Source organism: Gopherus flavomarginatus, chromosome 6 (assembly GCF_025201925.1).
Source record: "Gopherus flavomarginatus isolate rGopFla2 chromosome 6, rGopFla2.mat.asm, whole genome shotgun sequence".
Taxonomy (NCBI): domain Eukaryota; kingdom Metazoa; phylum Chordata; order Testudines; family Testudinidae; genus Gopherus; species Gopherus flavomarginatus.
This window is the reverse complement of record NC_066622.1, coordinates 30,982,409-30,996,683: the sequence shown is the minus strand read 5'-3', so window position 1 is coordinate 30,996,683 and position 14,275 is coordinate 30,982,409. Positions and strand designations below refer to the sequence as shown.

The 14,275-nt window shown below is 59.9% G+C and overlaps 3 protein-coding genes across 4 annotated transcripts; 2 read left to right on the top strand and 1 right to left on the bottom strand.

Annotated features, from left to right (window-relative positions):
- Positions 1-2,130: 2,130 nt before the first annotated feature.
- Positions 2,131-3,617, top strand: LOC127053255 (glyoxal reductase-like). Its single transcript, XM_050957624.1, has 2 exons — positions 2,131-2,193; positions 2,625-3,617. The coding sequence occupies exons 1-2, from the start codon at positions 2,168-2,170 to the stop codon at positions 3,487-3,489; spliced, it is 891 nt and encodes a 296-aa protein (XP_050813581.1). The 5' UTR covers positions 2,131-2,167; the 3' UTR covers positions 3,490-3,617.
- A 436-nt stretch (positions 3,618-4,053) lies between these two features.
- BAD (BCL2 associated agonist of cell death) lies at positions 4,054-5,736 on the bottom strand. Its single transcript, XM_050957626.1, has 3 exons — positions 5,549-5,736; positions 5,034-5,206; positions 4,054-4,449 (listed from the first exon to the last, which is right to left on the bottom strand). Exons 1-3 carry the CDS (start codon positions 5,670-5,672, stop codon positions 4,321-4,323), a joined length of 426 nt encoding a protein of 141 aa, XP_050813583.1. The 5' UTR covers positions 5,673-5,736; the 3' UTR covers positions 4,054-4,320.
- Positions 5,737-6,085: 349 nt separating this feature from the next.
- GPR137 (G protein-coupled receptor 137) lies at positions 6,086-14,091 on the top strand. Of its 2 annotated transcripts, XM_050960875.1 has the most exons (8): positions 6,086-7,894; positions 9,197-9,246; positions 9,938-10,163; positions 10,512-10,661; positions 11,099-11,227; positions 12,090-12,141; positions 12,913-13,021; positions 13,366-14,091. In XM_050960875.1, the coding sequence occupies exons 1-8, from the start codon at positions 7,529-7,531 to the stop codon at positions 13,529-13,531; spliced, it is 1,248 nt and encodes a 415-aa protein (XP_050816832.1). In that variant the 5' UTR covers positions 6,086-7,528; the 3' UTR covers positions 13,532-14,091. The 2 variants fall into 2 exon arrangements, with proteins under 2 accessions (XP_050816832.1, XP_050816831.1); XM_050960874.1 differs by lacking the exon at positions 12,090-12,141 and having other exon boundaries at positions 6,096-7,894; positions 12,915-13,021.
- The last annotated feature ends 184 nt before the right edge of the window (positions 14,092-14,275 follow it).

Below are 14,275 nucleotides of genomic sequence, written 5' to 3'. Positions count from 1 at the left end.
TGCGGAGTCTGTGGGGGCTCCCATGCAGTGGGGGAGGCGCTGTGGGGATGGGTATGAAGACGGCTTACTGGGGGGGGTGTTGGGCTATGGCTTCAAGCGAGGGTGCCCTCCTTGTGCTTGAGGGGTGTATATGGGATTATGGGTCAGGTGTTTCTTTGGGGTAGGGGGCTTTGGGGTCTGAGGTGGGATCGGCGGGCCGATGGGACACTCAGGGCTGAGGGGTGGTAATGGGATCTGGATCTGAGTGATGCCTGGGGGTCTCCCTTTGAGCGGGAGGTGACTATGGCGTCGGGGAGCGGAATCATGGGAGAGGGGTGGCTTGGGATTCATTCACTCCTGCGCCGCCCCTCACCCCAAGCTGGTGCTTCCAGAACAGCGCTCAGGAAGCAATGTGGGGCGTCCTCTGCCGGTCGTTGGCTGGTTCTGCACCCTGCAGGCTTATCCAGACTCCGCACCAGGGAGTCCAGTCCTGGCCCCCTATGGAGAGCGGGGGGGGGGGGGGCGCGGGGGCGGGAGGGGAGGCTCCCTTGGGGTTGGCAGGATTAAGGGGTCTGGGGGAAAGGGGGTTCCCCGGGGTTGGACAGGGAGATAATGTGGTCGGGGGAGGAGGGGACTTCCGAGCGCGGGAGGGGAGGGCGGTAATAGGGAATGAGGGGTCCACAAGGGCAAGGAGAGTAGCAAGGGGCAGGGGCGCTCCCAGAGGCGGGGTGGTCACATGGTCGGGGGGCAGGGTTGGGCAGAGGAGGGGGTTCACCCAGGGTCAAGTGAGGAAAGGGAAATAATGTGGCAGGGGTTAATGGGGCAGTGCTGAGGAAGGGGCAGTTCCCCTAGGTCAGGACTGGTGGCTAACAGGGTAAGGTGGGGGGAAGATGTTGCCCATGAGATTGGGGGTTAACACGGTTGTTGGGTCCTGGGGCTGGGGAGATTCCCCCCAGGTGTGGGGCTGAGTGCTGTGCTAGGGGACCCCAATAAGGCAGAAGCTCTACCACAGGAGATGCCCACACCAGAATGCATGTCACAAACGTGTTGCCATGGGGTGTCTGTAGACCCATAAGAACAGAGACATAGCAGGCGGCATGCAGGTAGAGACTATGCAGCAATAAAAACACATAGTGTGTATGCTGAGCATGTACCTTGAGGTGCAGGCATGCAGTGTGGGTACATGCATGCTGTTGTGCACCCTGGTTTATAGCTGAGGTGCAGGGATGCAGTGTGGGGTTGGTGCATGCACTATGCACTCTAATTTATTACTGAGATGCAGGAGTGTAACATGGGGGTACATGGGTGCACCAAGGATTCATACAGGGGTGAAGTGTGTGGTATATGCATTCACCCTTCATTATTTGGTATTACTGTGGCACGTAGGAACCTCAGTCATGGACCAGGACAGGACCCCATTGTGCTAAGCACTGTACAACCGGAACAAAGTCAGTCACTGCCAAACCCTTTCCAATCTGAACAGATGAATACAAACAGATGAGGGAGTACAAAGAAACAGAGGCAATATTGGCCAGCAGAATATCAGCGGTCTCAGTAAACTCTGACCTCTGAATTATACCCACTGTGCGCCACAATTTATAGCTAAGCCTCCGGTGCAGTATGGGGTACATCCAAGCACCTCGATTTATACCCGAGGCACAGGGGGTGCAGTGTGGGGGTACATAAATGCAGAATGCACCCCAATTTATACCGAGGGGTATACAGGGGTGCAGTGTAGTGTACATACATACACCCTGTTTTGTACCCAGGGCACAAGGATACAGCGTGGATACATGCATGCACAATGCAAACTGATTTATAGCTAAAGGACAGGGATGCAACGTGGGGTGCACAGGTCTGCAGGGGTAAAAAGTGGGGTGCCTGCACCCCAATTTATTAGTGAGGCGCAGAAGTGCAGCGTGGGGTACGTGCATGCACGATGCATCGTGACAGATCTAAAGTACCAGGGTTGCATGTGTGCACCAGGGGGAGCGGCATGACTGCAGCAGCGCAGCACCGCCAGGGCCGTGCTCGCCAAGAGCCGGGCAACTCGCAGGTGCGCGCAGCGCGTCCTCGCCCTTTTACTAAATCTTTAGTTCAGTCCCTTGCAGCCGTGGCTCCGCCCCCTGACGAGGAGTGGAAGGTCCTGCCCCGCCCCTGGTCACGTGGAGGAAGTTGCTCTGGAGCCATGAAGGAGGCGGGCGTGTCGCTTGGGTGAGTCAGTGCGTATTGGGGGCAGAGCCCCGGGGATCGCCTGGGGCACGGGGAATGCCGCGGGCGGGGCGGTGCCTGGACCATGGGCAGCATGACTTGGGAGGTGGGTGCACTGGCTCCCTGGGGCGAGGGCAGTGCAAGGTCAATAAGCGCATCCCCTCCACCTCGCGCGCTCGCAGGGTGCAGCCCCGCACAGACATCTCGTGCACGCTCGCGGTGCATGCTAGGGCGAGTCCCTCATCCCCTTCGCGCACTTGTGAGGCCGGTTCACACGCATATCCCCTTGGATGCTCGTGGCGCAGGCTTGCATGGGCGTCCCCTCCCCTTTGTGCATGGTTGTGGTTCGGCTTTGTATGTACCCGCCTTCTCTCCAGTAGCTGCCCTGGGCGCCGCGGTGGTATCCCTAACACCTGCATTTACTCCTCCCCTAGGCCCACGGAGCAGACTGTGCTGCTGAACAGTGGAACCCGAATGCCCCTGCTTGGCATGGGCACTTTCCGCCTGCAGGGGTCTGAGCTGGTGTCCCAGTGCGTGGAAGCTGCCCTAGCCCATGGCTACCGCTCCTTTGACACAGCTGCTGTCTATGGCAATGAGGCTGCGATTGGGCAGGCGCTGGGGGCCCTGTTGCCCCTTCATGGCCTAGCACGCTCTGATGTCTTCCTCACCACCAAGCTGGGTCCGCGGGACCAGGGCAAGGCGGAAGCTGAGGCCGCCTGCCTGCGGAGCCTGGAGCAGCTGGCCTGTGGCTACCTGGATCTCTATCTCATCCACTGGCCAGGCACACAGGGCAAGCCTCAAGGGGACAAGGGCAACCGGGAGCGGCGCTGGGAGAGCTGGCGGGCGCTGGAGCAGATGCACCACGCTGGGCACCTGCGTGCGATAGGTGTTTCCAACTACACCCTGGGACACCTGCAGGAGCTGCTGGCCCACAGCCGGGTGCCACCGGCTGTGCTGCAGGTGGAGTTCCACCCAGAGCTGCCCCAGCGGGAGCTGTGGAACTTCTGCCAGCAGCATGGCATCCATCTCCAGGCTTATGCCTCACTGGGCTGTGGGCAGCTGTTGGGGCGGGCAGAGGTGGGGCAGGTGGCGGAGCGCCAGGGGCGTACCCCTGCCCAGGTTCTTCTACGCTGGGCACTGCACCAGGGTGTGGGGGTGATCCCCAAGTCTGTCAGTCCCACCCGCCTGGCTGAGAATGCCCAACTTTGGGGCTGGGACCTCAGCCCGGAAGACATGGCTGAGCTGGGGATGATGGACTGCAGCAGGCACTACTGCTGGGACCCCAGTGGAGTGACATAAAGTGGAAGGTGCATATGTGTGGGGGGAGGCAGGGCCAGAGGCATTGTTTTGGGGTAAGCATGTGTGGAAGGGGGCACTGTTGCAGCGGGGGGAGGGATGATGGAAAGAACTTAGGTGGTAGCAGGAGAGGTTGGTGGTGCTGTAGGAGGGGGACAGGGTGGCAGGTAGGCTTGGTTGGGCAGTGGTGCAAGAGGGGGACAGGTTGGCAGATGCGTATGGCTATGGTAGGGGGGACACTGCAGAAGGGAGACTAGTTGGTACACATGTGGTCAGGCGTGGTACTGAAGAAGGGGCGGGGCCGTGGGAGGTAGGTGCATGAAGCTGGAGGGTAGTGCTGTGGATGGGGGAGGCAGTGCTGCCGTGGGGAAGCACAGTGGCAGGCGTGCATGGTTGTGGGGACGGTGCTGCAGGACAGGGAATGGTGGTAGGTGTGTGTGGCTGGGGCAGGGAAGGCAGTGGGGAGCATAGGCATCTGTGTTTGTGCCTAGGATTTGGAAGGGGGCACCTGTGACAGTGGCTGTACCACCACAACAGAGATGTAATAAAAACTAATGCAGGCAGCTATAGAAAATATCAGTTTTTATTACAACTTCCCCAGATAGTGTAAAAAACCCAGCCTCTCCCCCCCCCTCCAGAGATAGATGTGGGGAGTCACCCTATGGGGAAACAGGCAGCTGCCTACCCCCCAGCGCTGGGTAGGGGCGAGTTGTCTGGGGGAATATGTCTGATACAGACCTCCCCCCAACATCGCCCTCCTCCCAGACAACACTGGCATCCTGCAGTGCTTGCCCTCAAGGGGCTGGTCCCATGCCACCAGCAGGGAAGCTGCAGTCACTTGGAGCTCCTGGGGAGGGCATCACGGGCGGGTCTGTGCCCCAACCAGGCCTGGAGGGTCTCTTTCCAGCTGTTCCCCCGGTGCAGCTGGGATGTCGTGCCTGCACTCTTGGGGCGTGGCAGCACCTGTCAGGGGGAGACAGTGAGAGCCCACTGAAAGTGCCTCCTCCCATTGCAAATGTTGCCCCTACATAGCAAGCTCTTCCATGAATATCCCCCACTGCGCCTCTGGCAGCCCCCCACCTCTACTGCCCTCCCAGGTGCTTTGCCCCCTTTCTCCCAGCTCTCTCTGCAGTGCTCCATGCCTGCCCCCATCCCCTTGTGTGGGCGAGCCAGCTGGCTGCCTCTCTGATGGACACTGCATGCTGATGGCCCTGCCCAGCTGAGCAATGCCACCCCACCTACTCTGTGTGGGAGGGAAAGAAGGACAGACCCACCTCCAGTGGGTGCTGGAGGGGTTCCTCTGAGGTGAGTGAGGAGGTCTTTTTAGCTTCCCCAAATCCTCCCCAGCATCTTATGGTTCCCTTCTCCATGCCAACCACAGGTCTCCGGCTTGAGACCTGGGAGTGGGGGAGCCTATTGGGTTGGCAGTTTGAGTGCAACTACCCCCTGCTCCCCCGGAATTGTGTCCTCCCTTTTCCCCTGTTTCACCTCCCCCTGGGGGTCATCCCCTTTCCATGTGCCCCCTGCCCCTTCTAAACCCATCTCACCTGCAGTGCCACATCAAACTCGTCACTCATCCTGCGCAGCTCCCGCCCATAACGCATAGCAGCCCAAAGGATGGGGGGTGCTGAGCGTGAACGTGCCCGGAATGCCCCACCTGGCTCATCCTGCACTTCTGGCTCCAGAGATGGGGTGTCTGACCCTATCCGGCTTCGCACCTCTGCAGGGGGAGGAAATTGAGGGGTTGGAGATCAGGGACTGACACACACACTCAGGGGAAGGCTGGAAGCCTGGGCATTGGTGCGGGGGGGGGGGGGGGGCGCGGGGCGGGGTGAGGCGTGCTTCGTGGGGATGGGGAATTCCCCCAGAAAGGTCTGGGAGCTCTACCTAGAGGAGAAGCTAGGAGAGAGGGAATCTCCCCAGCTGTGTGTTACATGGGGCAGAAGTTCCCCCCCAGCCATGGAAAGATCTGTGACCCCCATTGTGGACAATGCTCTGGGGTGGGGGAGGAGCATGCTGGGTCCAGGGCTGCCCCCTCCAGTCCGGACGCGGGGGATCTCACCAGCTGTGGGGGTGTCTGGCTGCTTGGAGCCGGGCGTGTGTCCCCGCTGCGACTCGGGGGGAGCAGGCGCCTCCTTCCCTCGCCCCGGGAACACCTCGTCCGGGAACTCCTGGATGCGAAACATGCTCAGGGGCGGGACATGGCGCCCGGGCGCCGCGCTGCAAAAAAACGGCGGTGTCAAGGGGGGCCCGACATATACCCCCAGGACGGGCTGATCCCCCTGGCCCCTCCGCACCCCGAGATCTCCCCTCCCCTCCTGGCACCTGGGATTGTATCCCGTCCCGCCCCCGCCCCCCAGTCTCCCCCATAGTTCCTGGGATTTCCTTTCCCCCACTCACCCGCGGGGGGGGGTCCTATCAATCAATCCCCCCTATTTACACCCGGGATCGCGGGCCCAGCCACAGTCACCCGGGCAATAGGGACTGACACCAGCCGTGCCCAATCACAGAGACTCTACATCACGGGGGAAGCCCTGCCCCCTAGTGACCTCAGCCGGCCCCGTCTCCCGCCCCGGGTTCATGAGCCTGCCTGCGCCAACCAGCCCCTCAATCTTCCTGCCAGCGGGGTGACTGGGGTGTGGTCGCTGAGGGGGAGCTCAGGGGCGGTGGGGGGCACTGGGCTGGGGGTAGTGACATGGCGGGTGCAAAGGTTCTGGGGGCTGTTCGGGGGTCACTGGTGTGAGGGCTCTGGGAGATGCAGGGCAGTGAAGTGGAGGCTTGGGGATATGGGGGGGCTCTTGGGGGGGCGCTTCATTTGCCCATAGCTAAGATGGCGGCAGGAAGTGGCCCCCTGTCCTACCTCGCTGTTCGTTCTCTATGGTCGGGACTCTTACGCCGCTTGCGCGGGGGGCGGGGCCGTCTCCTGCGTGGGGGTGGGAAGGTTACGCGCTTTGCGCAGCTAGTAGCTGCGGGCTGCTGTCATTGCTGCTGCCGCGACTGAGGCCGGGGAACCCAGGCGTCCGAGGACTCTAGGCGGGGGTCTCTTAGCGGAGGGGGTGAGGGGACCCTGGCGTCGGAGGACCGGGGAGAGGGAAATGGGAGACCCAGAGTGGGGGGAGCGCTAGGGGACCCCCACATTCGGGGTACTGTGAGGACCCTTTGAAGAGGATACCGCATTGGGGTGGGTCGGGGGACCCAGGAGTCCGGGCACCTTCGTGCTGGGGCGCATCGCAGCGGGAGGGGACCCCGAGGCTGGGTGGAAGGAGTGGGGGACTCTGTAACCTGGAGCCCCTTGTGGGAAGGGGAGGGGGCAGAGAAGCCCCCGATAGAACTGGGAGAGTATTAGGGTTGGGGGCGTTCCCCTCACCTCTGGCAGGAGAATCCCCCCAACTGGGAATCAGGACCCAAACCCTCCGTATCGCCCTCTGACCTTTGCCACCCCCAATCCTGCCATGAAACAGCCTGAGCCTGCCGGTCCCTCCCTGGCCTCTGCTACCCCAGGATTTTGCCTCTTCCTGTGGGGGAGGCTGTGATGCCCACAGCCTGTACTGCTGTTGGGGAACTGTTGGGGGGGTGTCCAGGGTGGGCTGGAACCCCCCCCTTCCCATACATCCACAGGAGCTGGTTCTCCCTCCCTACATGCTGGACTCAGCACTTCGGAAAGGGAATTGATCTTTGGACACACGCTGACCCCTGATAGCAGCAGTACCCCCAGCCTAGGGGACACTGCGTGCCCCCCCATCCCCAGCACTGGCAGCCCCAGCCCAAGACAAACAGATTTCCCCTCGGGAAATCCCCCAGGACAAGCTGTGCCCCCAGCAATAGAACCCCTCAGCCCAGGATAAACTGTTTCTTGTTGTAGTAGGGCATCCCCCCCTTGGCACCTCAAACCCTCTGTGTTACAATCCACATCCCCCTGGCACTTCTCTTTCTCCACACCAGCCTTGCTATATCCTCCTCCGGCTCTCAGGGGATGCCTCCCCTCATAGCCCTCTTCTAGTTGAGGCCCCCCCGCACTCTCCCCTCAAAGAGACAGCTGGGCATGGAGCAAGCTGCCAGCAACCTGACGGTGATTGTGCCAGCCCAGCGCCTGACGCCAGCTTTCCCCCCGGCGGTCAAGCTGGGGCTCACAGTGCTGTACACGGCACTGTATGCCCTGCTCTTCCTCTCAGTTTATGCCCAGCTGTGGCTGGTGCTTCTCTACCGACACAAGAAGCTCAGCTATCAGACTGTCTTCCTCTTCCTCTGCCTGTTCTGGGCCACCCTCCGCACCACGCTCTTCTCCTTCTACTTCAAGAACACTCTCAAGGCGAACCAGCTGGGCCCCTTCCTCTACTGGCTGCTCTACTGCTGCCCCGTCTGCCTCCAGTTCTTCACCTTGACGCTCATGAACCTCTACTTTGCCCAGGTAATCAGGTGGAGGGGAGGGTGGCTTCACGGCTCAGCCCCCTGTAAGTAAAAGCCATCAACTTGGGTTTCCGCACACCTGGCTTCACTCTTCCTTGCTTGGCACTTCCCAGAACTGGGGATGGAACTCAGGAGTCCTGACTCCCAACCCTTTCGCTAACTACTAAAGCCCCACTCATCTTCCAAAGCTGGGGACAGAACCCAGGAGTCCTGACTTCCAGCTCTAGCCCACTAGACCCAATTCCCCTCTCAGAGCTGAGGACAGAACCCAGTAGCCCCTGTCTGCTTTCTAACCCACTAATCCCCACTCCTTTCATATGCTGCTTGCATAAATATTTCTGGAGGTGCCCAGATACCCCAGTGATGGGTTCATAGGAGTGTCCAGACTCCAGAGCAGGAGTCAGCAACCTTTCAGAAGTGGGGTGCCAAGTCTTCATTCATTCACTCTAATTTAAGGTTTTGCGTGCCCGTCATACATTTTAACATTCTAAGAAGGTCTCTTTCTATAACTCTATAATATATAACTAAACTATTGTTGTACTTAAAGTAAATAAGGTTTTTAAAATGTTTAAGAAGCTTTATTTAAATTAAATAAAAAGCAGAGCCCCCCTGGACTGGTGGCCAGGACCCAGGCACTGTGAGTGCCACTGAAAATCAGCTCACGTGCTGCCTTCGGCACCCATGCCATAGATTGCCTACTCCTGCTCCAGAGAGTTGCATCCTGCTATGCTGAGTGCCTTGTCCCTGCCCCACCCCATGGAGAGGACTCCAACGTGGGACAGAAGATCAGTTGGGGAAACATTTGGGGTGTAAGGGAAAAGGAGTGGAATGGAGGCAGGGGGTTGAGGAATGGGAAACAAGACCTTTCCCCTCTAGGGGGTGCTTGCACCAGTCTGTCCCCAGAAAGGGTGGGGAGGGGGGGACTGGCTTGGTGAGAGGTGTGGGGAATGAGATATGGGACCTTTCCCCTCTAATGAAATCCTGCCCTTAGTGGTGAGTCTTGTGAGGGATGAACAGGCCCCAGCGTCCCAGCCTCTCTCCCTTTGAAGGGAGGGGCGGCACATGGGGGATTGCCCCTGTTGCTGCCGTGCCCCCAATTTTTGCTGCATCCCCTGCTGGCTCTGGTGCGTGCTGACTGCGGTTGGGTCTGGCTTGTTTGGGGAAGGGGGGCATGTTCTGTTTGTTGATGTTTTGCAACTCATCTCCCTTGGACTCTGCCTCCTCAGCCACGCTGTGAGGGGCATGCGCTGGTGGAGAGGTGCCCATTAGGCTGTGACCCTAACTCTGCCCCCCCCTTCCCTAGGTGGTGTTCAAGGCTAAAGCTAAGTACCACCCAAACATGACCAAAGGGCTGTGAGTATCTCTTCTCCCCCGCTCTCAATATCCATGTGGTCACTTATAGCCCCTCCATGCCCCAAGCTGGAAATAGAACTCAGGGGTCCTGACACCTCCTCGCCCCACTGGAACCCACTACACCCCACTCCCCTTCCAGACCCAGGGACGAAACCCAGAAGTCACTCAGCTGAATTGGGGCCATCTCGCCCCCAGCCTGGCTCCGTGCCCCACATTCCCTGGTGCTGGTGGCTTTGGCCTAATGGGCATAGAGGCTCTGAGCCCGCCCCTTTTCCCTGGGCAGGGCTGGAACAAAGGCTGGTGGGGGGAGTGGGATTGGGCTGGCTCCCTGCATGGGCACCATCTCCCCCCACCCCCAGCATCCTCTGAGGCCAGCAGCAAAGCCGCGTAGGCGATTGAGCTGGGGGGAAGGAGGGGGAAGCTGCAGAGATGGGGAGGGGAAGGATTGGGAGACTGTGGTGGGGAGGGGATCTGGAGAGAGTGGGAAGGGCAGGGAATGGAGCAGGAGAGCTGCACTGAGTGGGGAAGAAGGATCTGGAGGGAAGGGAGAGCTGTGCAGAGGGATCGGGTAAGGACGGGCCAGCGGAGCTGAGGGGGAGTGGAAGGGACTGGCAGAGTAGATCTGCCCCCCAGGGCAGGAGGGGAGCAGTATGTCTCCAGGCTGGTCCCCCAGTCTCAGTCTCTCCCACAGGCTGGCCGTGCGGGGGGCCTGCCTGGGTGCCAGCCTGCTCTTCCTGGCAGTGAATGTGGCATGCGCTTTCGTGGTGCGGCTGGGGCGGGCCGAGCCCTGGGCCGTGGTGCTGACCCGTGTCCTCATCAACGACTCACTCTTCGTGTTGGGTGCTATCACTCTGGCGCTCTGTCTCTGCCTCGTGGCTCGTGGCTCACCAAGCACCAGCCTCTACCTGCAGGCCAAGGTGGGACAGACACATCCTTTTCATCTAGGGGGCGCTGGCTCCAATCCAGTCCGAGAGCTGGGGCACTGGCTGGCTCAGGGGGGTTACGGATGGGATACTGGGCCCTTCATCTCTAAGGGGTGCTAGTTCTGATCTGACCCCAGGCTGTGGGGGACTGGCTGGATGGTGGAGGGGGTGGGTATGGAACATGGAGCTTCCCTCTAGGAGGTGCCATTTGGCACTGGCCAGAGACCATGCTGCCTGGGTGGGGTTGCGGGGGCCCACGGGCCTGATGGAAATCCTGTGAGATTAGGTTCGGAAGGTTTGGTCACAGGAATGGTGCCTGCATCTGTCTCCCTCCCTCCCCAGGGCACCACAGTGTGCCAGACAGCAGCCATGGGTGGCACCATGGTGCTGCTGCACGCCAGCCGTGCCTGCTACAACCTGGTGGCCCTGGCGTTGAGCTCCCACACGCGGCTGGATTCCTTCGACTATGACTGGTACAATGTTTCGGACCAGGTCAGTGCAGATGGGAGGGACTTCCAGGAGGGGGTGGCACCAGTGGAGAGGCAGGTGGGCCTGCAAGGTGTTGTGGGGTAGAGATGGCGGGGCTAGGGGAGTGAGTGGCTCCAGAGGGCTGGGGGGGGAGGTGGGGGTGCATGTGGAGGGTCCTTAGGGGATGCTCCAGGATGTGGTAGAGGGGTGGCTGTGGTTCGGGGAGGTTAGGTCCCTGAGGCGGGGCTGCCCCTCCATGGGGACTGGTGTCTCTAGCTCTCTGTTTGGGGGAGTTGGGCACAATCTCTCCCCCACTGTTTGCTCTCTGCTCTTGGGGGTGGGGGGGCAGCACCTCAGCCTTCTGCAGAGCCTCGTTTTGGCTGGTGAAGATTTAGGGGGCACCTGGGGCTGGTGGCCAGACCCCCCAAAGGAATCTGAACTGTCTCCCCCCACCCCTCCAGGCAGATCTGATCACTGACCTGGGGGACCAAGGATATCTGGTTTTCGGCCTCATCCTCTTTGTGTGGGAGCTGCTGCCAACTGCCCTGCTGGTGGGCTTCTTCCGGGTGCACCGCCCTCCCCAGGACCTGGTGAGTGGGGCAGTGGAAGCCCAGGACTGGGGGAGTGGAGCAGGGCCTGCTGGGTTAATTTGGAGGGAATAACAGGATGCAGAGAACCAGAGATGTTTGCGTGACCCTGGCACTGTCCAGCTCTAACCAAGGTTTAATTGGGGTTTTGAGTACAGGGACCTAGGTCTGCTCAGCCCCATGGCAGCCACCCCATTAAACACCCTCTGAACCTTGGGTACCAGATAGAGATAAAGGAGGCGAATCAGTGAAAGCGTTAAAAATGTGAAGAGGCCAGACTTGTAACCCCAGCCCTTGTGCCAGTTTCTGGAAGGGCAGAACCCATCTGGCAGCCTCTGAGGTGCCAGTAAAGGTGTAATAACTGCCCCGTGGTGGGGAGCAGAAGTGAGTTCAGACAGGTTGGACTGGTGTCGTTGCCAAGGTCCCACCCTGGTCCCTAGAAAACAAAACAAGACACACACACAATAGGAAATTAAAATTCCCAGCCAAGTGAGAAACGTGGCCTTTCTGGAGCCGACATTCACCTGCAGCCTCCCTGCTGGAGAAACACAGGCTGGGCACAGGGACCCCGCCCCCCAGCTGCTCTGGGCTACTCAGGCCACTGCTTTGAGCTGCCTCTTTGGTTGTAGGTGTATGGCAATATTGCAAAATATGCATCGTGGGCTTGCTAAGCCAGCGGCTCCTTAGACAGGAGGCATAAGGAGAGGGAGGGGAAAGAGAAGAAATAATGGAGGAGCGGGGAGAGGAAAAGGGCACATGGGGTGGGGTGACAGTCTGTCTCCCAGGCGGTGTTTGGATTTAATAAAGCTGGTGAAGGTGTCATGTGGGTCCATCTTTGGCCCGGTCTGATGAGAGCATCTCCTAGGGTCAGGATGACAAAGGCCCAACGATGTCATGCTGGATCCGGAGGTCCCAGAAGATGGGGGAGCAGCCAGCCTCTTTTCCTGGTCTCCTGTCTCAGTCCCTGGGTGTTATCAGCCAGTTTTTTGGACCCCAAAGTCTTTTCTTTGAAAGGCCCCAGAAGGGGGTGAGGGGCAGGACAGTCCAGCCCCTCAGTATTTTGTCCACCAGCTAGGCTTAATTTCCAACACACCCATTTTGGTCCTTTGATTTCTGGGCCGACACGTCTCTTGTTTAGCAGCCCTTGCGTTAAATCCGTCGGCCTCCAACTCCATTTGCTCCTTTCTCATCAGCATTTGCTGGCCCCGGCTCTTGTGACGTGTTCTGAGGTTGCCCTCCCTTCTCGCAGTCTGGGTGGGTTTGCAGGCCCACTTGTTACGCCAGGCCGGGGAGGAGAAGGCGTGGCCTGCTGAGATGTCAGTTAGCAGCTCCTGGGCTTAGGAAGGGCCCCCCTACAAAGTACCTCCCAGAAATGGAGGATTCCCCAACCCCCTCCTCATGGCACAGCTGGGCTGGTGTAATATGGGGGATCCTCATCCTCTATGGGGCAGGAGCATTACAGCAGGTGGGGGAAATGTCTGATAAGTGGGAGGGACCCCCACAAGGTGTTGCAGTCCTCAGTCTGGTAGCAAGGGATCTACACACACATGCCCTCACAGAACAGACCTTGTCCTGTGAGTCAGCCTGGTGGGTCGCAATCACCTGGGGAAGAGGGTGGGGAGCTGTGAAGAGAAACCTGGCCTCCCTCTCCAGTAACAGCCTGTTTCTTCTCTCCTCCACCCCCCTTCAGAGTGCCAACCACATCATAAATGGGCAGCTTGGGGGCTCCCGTTCCTACTTCTTCGACCACCCCGGGCAATATGAGAACGAGGGTCCCTCTCGCAGGAAGGGAAGCAGGTAACCCCCCCCTTGACCTTCCAGTCCCGAGCCCCTTCCCAGGGGAAGCAGCAGGTAATGCCTCATAGGGAGAGAATAAATGTGTGAGGAGGGAGTCCACAGGGTCCTCCTCCCTCCATTGGGGTTTAAGACCCCTGGTGGGGAACTAACCCCCAATGGGGTCTCACTGCTGGGGTGTTGGAGCACTGCATGCTGGGAGCTAACCCCTCTGGATTCATGCCTGCTGGGGCTCTGCTTGGGGTGGGGCAGATGGGGGGAACCTTATTCTGGGGGGTGGGAATGGGGGGATGGTACTCTGGGAGTGGATCCCCCACCTCATGTAACCCCCCCTCTCTGCCTTGCAGCCTGGCAGGCCGACTGGGCAGCGGCAGTTGGTATGGAGCCATTGGCCGGACTGGGAGGGATCCGGACTGGCTTGGGGGGCAGCCCCCCACAACCCCCCTGCTCTTCTCCCAGGTCACTGTGCAGACCAGCCACCACCACAGCCTCTACTCCACCCCACAGACCTAGATGCGCCCCCCTGCACTCTGTGCGTCACAGGTGGACGCTGGTGAAATGGGGCCACGAGGACTCAATGGTGTGGAAGGTGGGGGGATGTGGAGGGATGAATTCGGAGTGCAGGAAGTGGAGGGGACCCAGCTCTGTGCACCCTCAAGCTGAACAACCCCCAACCAAACAGCGCCCCTCCCCATTGCACAGGGATGGCTCTGGCACCACCCCACGTGCTGCAGCCTCTGAGGGTGCAGGCCAGTTTGGGCAGGAATCCCAGTGTCCACCCGTGGGACAAAGGAAGAATGGACTGTCTCCTCCCCCTGCCGCTGAATGTGCTGGAGCATTGCATGTCGGGAGTTCCCCCTCTGGATTAGTGCCGGCAGCTGAACCATCTCTGGGGGGGTCACACTGTCGTGAGGTGCCAGACTATGGCTCAGGTGCCAGTTCGTACCCTCCGATGCACGCCAGCTCCTGGCTCCTCCCAGAGCTCTCCCCAGCGCTGCCCTCCCACCCCAAGGCTTTGGTGCTGTCCTGTCCATCCGCCCCAGGCTCAATAAAAGGTTTGTGTTTGTGGCACAGCTTCTGTGTGTGGCTTTTTGTGCGGGAAGCCAGGACTCCTGGGTTCTGTTCCCAGCTCTGCTGCAGACTGCATGAGCTGCAGCAAGTAATTCCCGCCCCCCGCTGGCACAAGCACTGTGTGCAATTGGGCTGCGTCTCTGCCCTCACTCCTTGGACTTTAAACCCTCAGTCTGATGGGGTTAA